This window comes from Solea senegalensis, linkage group LG14, assembly GCF_019176455.1.
Source record: "Solea senegalensis isolate Sse05_10M linkage group LG14, IFAPA_SoseM_1, whole genome shotgun sequence".
NCBI classification, from domain to species: domain Eukaryota; kingdom Metazoa; phylum Chordata; class Actinopteri; order Pleuronectiformes; family Soleidae; genus Solea; species Solea senegalensis.
This window is the reverse complement of record NC_058034.1, coordinates 25,813,755-25,816,410: the sequence shown is the minus strand read 5'-3', so window position 1 is coordinate 25,816,410 and position 2,656 is coordinate 25,813,755. Positions and strand designations below refer to the sequence as shown.

At 49.4% G+C, this 2,656-nt stretch overlaps 1 protein-coding gene across 2 annotated transcripts in view; it reads right to left on the bottom strand.

Moving 5' to 3' along the window:
• The window catches only part of LOC122781191 (phosphatidylinositol 3-kinase regulatory subunit alpha-like), a 93,660-nt gene extending 91,260 nt beyond the window's left edge, over window positions 1-2,400 (bottom strand). For both annotated transcript variants that reach the window (XM_044044748.1, XM_044044747.1), the window contains exons 1-2: window positions 2,383-2,400; window positions 1,198-2,113 (exon numbers count right to left, since the gene is read on the bottom strand). In XM_044044748.1, coding sequence (XP_043900683.1) covers window positions 1,198-1,519 — 322 coding nt within the window. In that variant the 5' untranslated portion in view covers window positions 1,520-2,113; window positions 2,383-2,400. The remainder of the gene's footprint in view (window positions 1-1,197; window positions 2,114-2,382) is intronic.
• Window positions 2,401-2,656: the final 256 nt, after the last annotated feature.

The following is a 2,656-nucleotide window of genomic DNA, read 5'->3' as shown; positions in this document are numbered from 1 at the left end:
CAAAGGACTCATAGTTAAAAGGTACGGACACAAAAAAGTGATTACATATGCATTAGAAAGTGCATCTTTTAACAGAATTCATATTGGATAATTCAAATTGAGGTCAATGTTTATTAGAGAATGGATTCCTGTATTTCTTGCTATTTCAGTTAAAGAATGATCAGCAGTAAAAAGAGTGAAGGTCAGAGAAGAGCGAGTCAAGGAGACAAGATGCTTCAGAGGATCCTCGGCTTGTAGTTGTAGGATAGCTGTGGAAGCCATGTACTGTGTTGTGATTGAGCGTTCCAGTGTATGCAACAGCCTCGATTTAGCCGAGGGTTAGGGTTCCTGCTCTGGATACACCGGCTCTTCATACGACCCTGTGTTTTCAAGCTCCACTGCAAATGCAGCTGACTCCGAGGCTCAGTGTTGCCAACTTAGCAACTTTGTTGCTATACTGAGCGAGTATTCGGACCCCGCGGGCGACGAGCGACAAATCTAGCAACATTTTCTGGAGACATGAAAGCATGTATCATCTCAAGCGAGATGCAAAGAAAGTAAAAAGAAAATCACATCACAGTCTGACTGCGACCAGAGCTGGCTTCACACACACACACACACACACACACACACACACACACACACACACAGAGCTGCGGCTACTGCAGAGACAGAATGTCGGTGAAAACTATTTTGAAGCTTGATTTCCACGCAGCATCCCACTGAAGCTCTGTCACGACTGCCTCCACACGGCTGTGTACGAGGATGACTAATCATGCAGTTAGTGACTTGTGGGATAAACAATAGCTTCAGTCCTTGCTGAGCAGCCGCCGAGCGTTTGCTGCGTCTCGCTGTCAGTATCACACGTACAGTAAAGTGACCGTGTGTGATGTGTTTGAAAAGAAAACCCTTTAACGGGTCCAGTTCAGTCAGAGCTGCCATCAGCCTCAGGTTCTCATCGCTCCTTTGGACCAAATTGACCAATGAGATGTTAGGTTCTTAGGTTAGTGTGTGTGCTGCATATGAGGTGGAACAGGCTCATCACTTCTTAAGACCACTGTCGGTGAGTCCGTTTGAGAATCTTTATATATGACCCACTCTCACCGGAGTGGTCAGACACCAATCACACATGGCGGCAATCGACCACGACAAGCTCTGTACACTCAATCACGATACCACACGTTCAAAGAACTGTCTCGGTGTTGGATCAGCACTCACCTGAAGCTGCAGCTGCTCCCTGAGGTTGAGGCCCCACATTGGTCCACGCTGCAGGCCTGGGCCAGGGTTTAGATGCAGGACTCTCACCAATGTACTCCACAAAGGTCCCTGGAAATGTTCCCTGCTCCTTGGTCCTCTCGTTGGTGCCACGCAGCCAGCCTTTGGGGCTCCGTTCCTCCCCCTCCTGGTACCTGGGGACAGTGAGCACGTCGCCCAGCTGGAGACTGATATCATCCACACGCTCCCTCCTGTACTCGTAGATCGTCCGGTACTGGAAACTTTCAGCTGCCATTGCAACTGGAGCCCATAGGACTATTACCATTTAAAGTAACATGTAGTGGCTTTGAAGAAGACCAAAACAAAAACTCGGTCTGTCTTTAATGACACGTGTTAATGTCCCTGACATGGAATTTGACACCCTTCCTCTACCTGCAACCTCCTGAAGAACAGATCCAACTTTCTTCATCCAAAACCACCAAGTCCTCCAAGTGCAAGGAGATGAAAGTGAAGCGTTGGTTGGTCTTTGCTTTAGGATTGAAGATTTAGGTCAGACATCAAAGCAGTTTTTGATTTCTTTAAATCCAGAGAGAGAGTGAGTGAACCCAGAGTTCAGTCACAGCTCTGCAGTCTTGAGGCCTGCTGGCTTCAGTGATCACATGATCAGGGGCGTTCTTTGGTCTGGAAACTGGTAGGTGGCACAGTTTTTTTAGGACGGGCAACCTCCACACAGTTTCTCCAAAAGCTTCTGCAGCGTCTTCAGGTTTTAATGAGAAGGAGCACACACACACACTCACACACACACTCACACACACACTCACGCACACACACCTGAGGAAATCCACTGCAGTGCAGACTTTGGCTTGTCACTCAGTGTGGGCTCTTTGGTTTCCTCCAGGTCTGTGCAGCCTCCTGCAAACTTCAAATAAAGTTCAAATATTAACATCACATACAAACAGAACTGAAAACATCGTCAAGCTCACAATCGTGACAATTTCAATGAATCAACACAAATGAAGAACATTTAGAAATCAATGATGTTTGGACGTGACGTGAACACGCTCCACGACACTCCCTCTGTCACGCGCACACACACACACACACTATCAGTTAGGAAAAGCGTGACGAGGCGAATATAAACTTCAGACACACCGGTGCGTCCCGCCGTCTGGCTCCCGCTAAACTCACCGGACGAGCCGCTCTCCTCCTCCACCTCCTCCTCCTCCTCCTCCCCCGCGACGCCCCGCTGAACGAACCGTGCGCTTGGACTCTACCCGAACCGGGCTGCGCGCGCCCAGACATCCGTAAAGCCGCGTCAGGGTAGATGGATGGCGTGTCCGGTTCCAGCAGACAGGCAGCCTGCTCGGTGCTGTAGACAGCGGCAGTGCTGACGTCAGTAAACCCCTCCTCCTCCTCCTCTTACTGTCTGCAAATTATGCCAGGCAGTGGCGGGGATGTGATG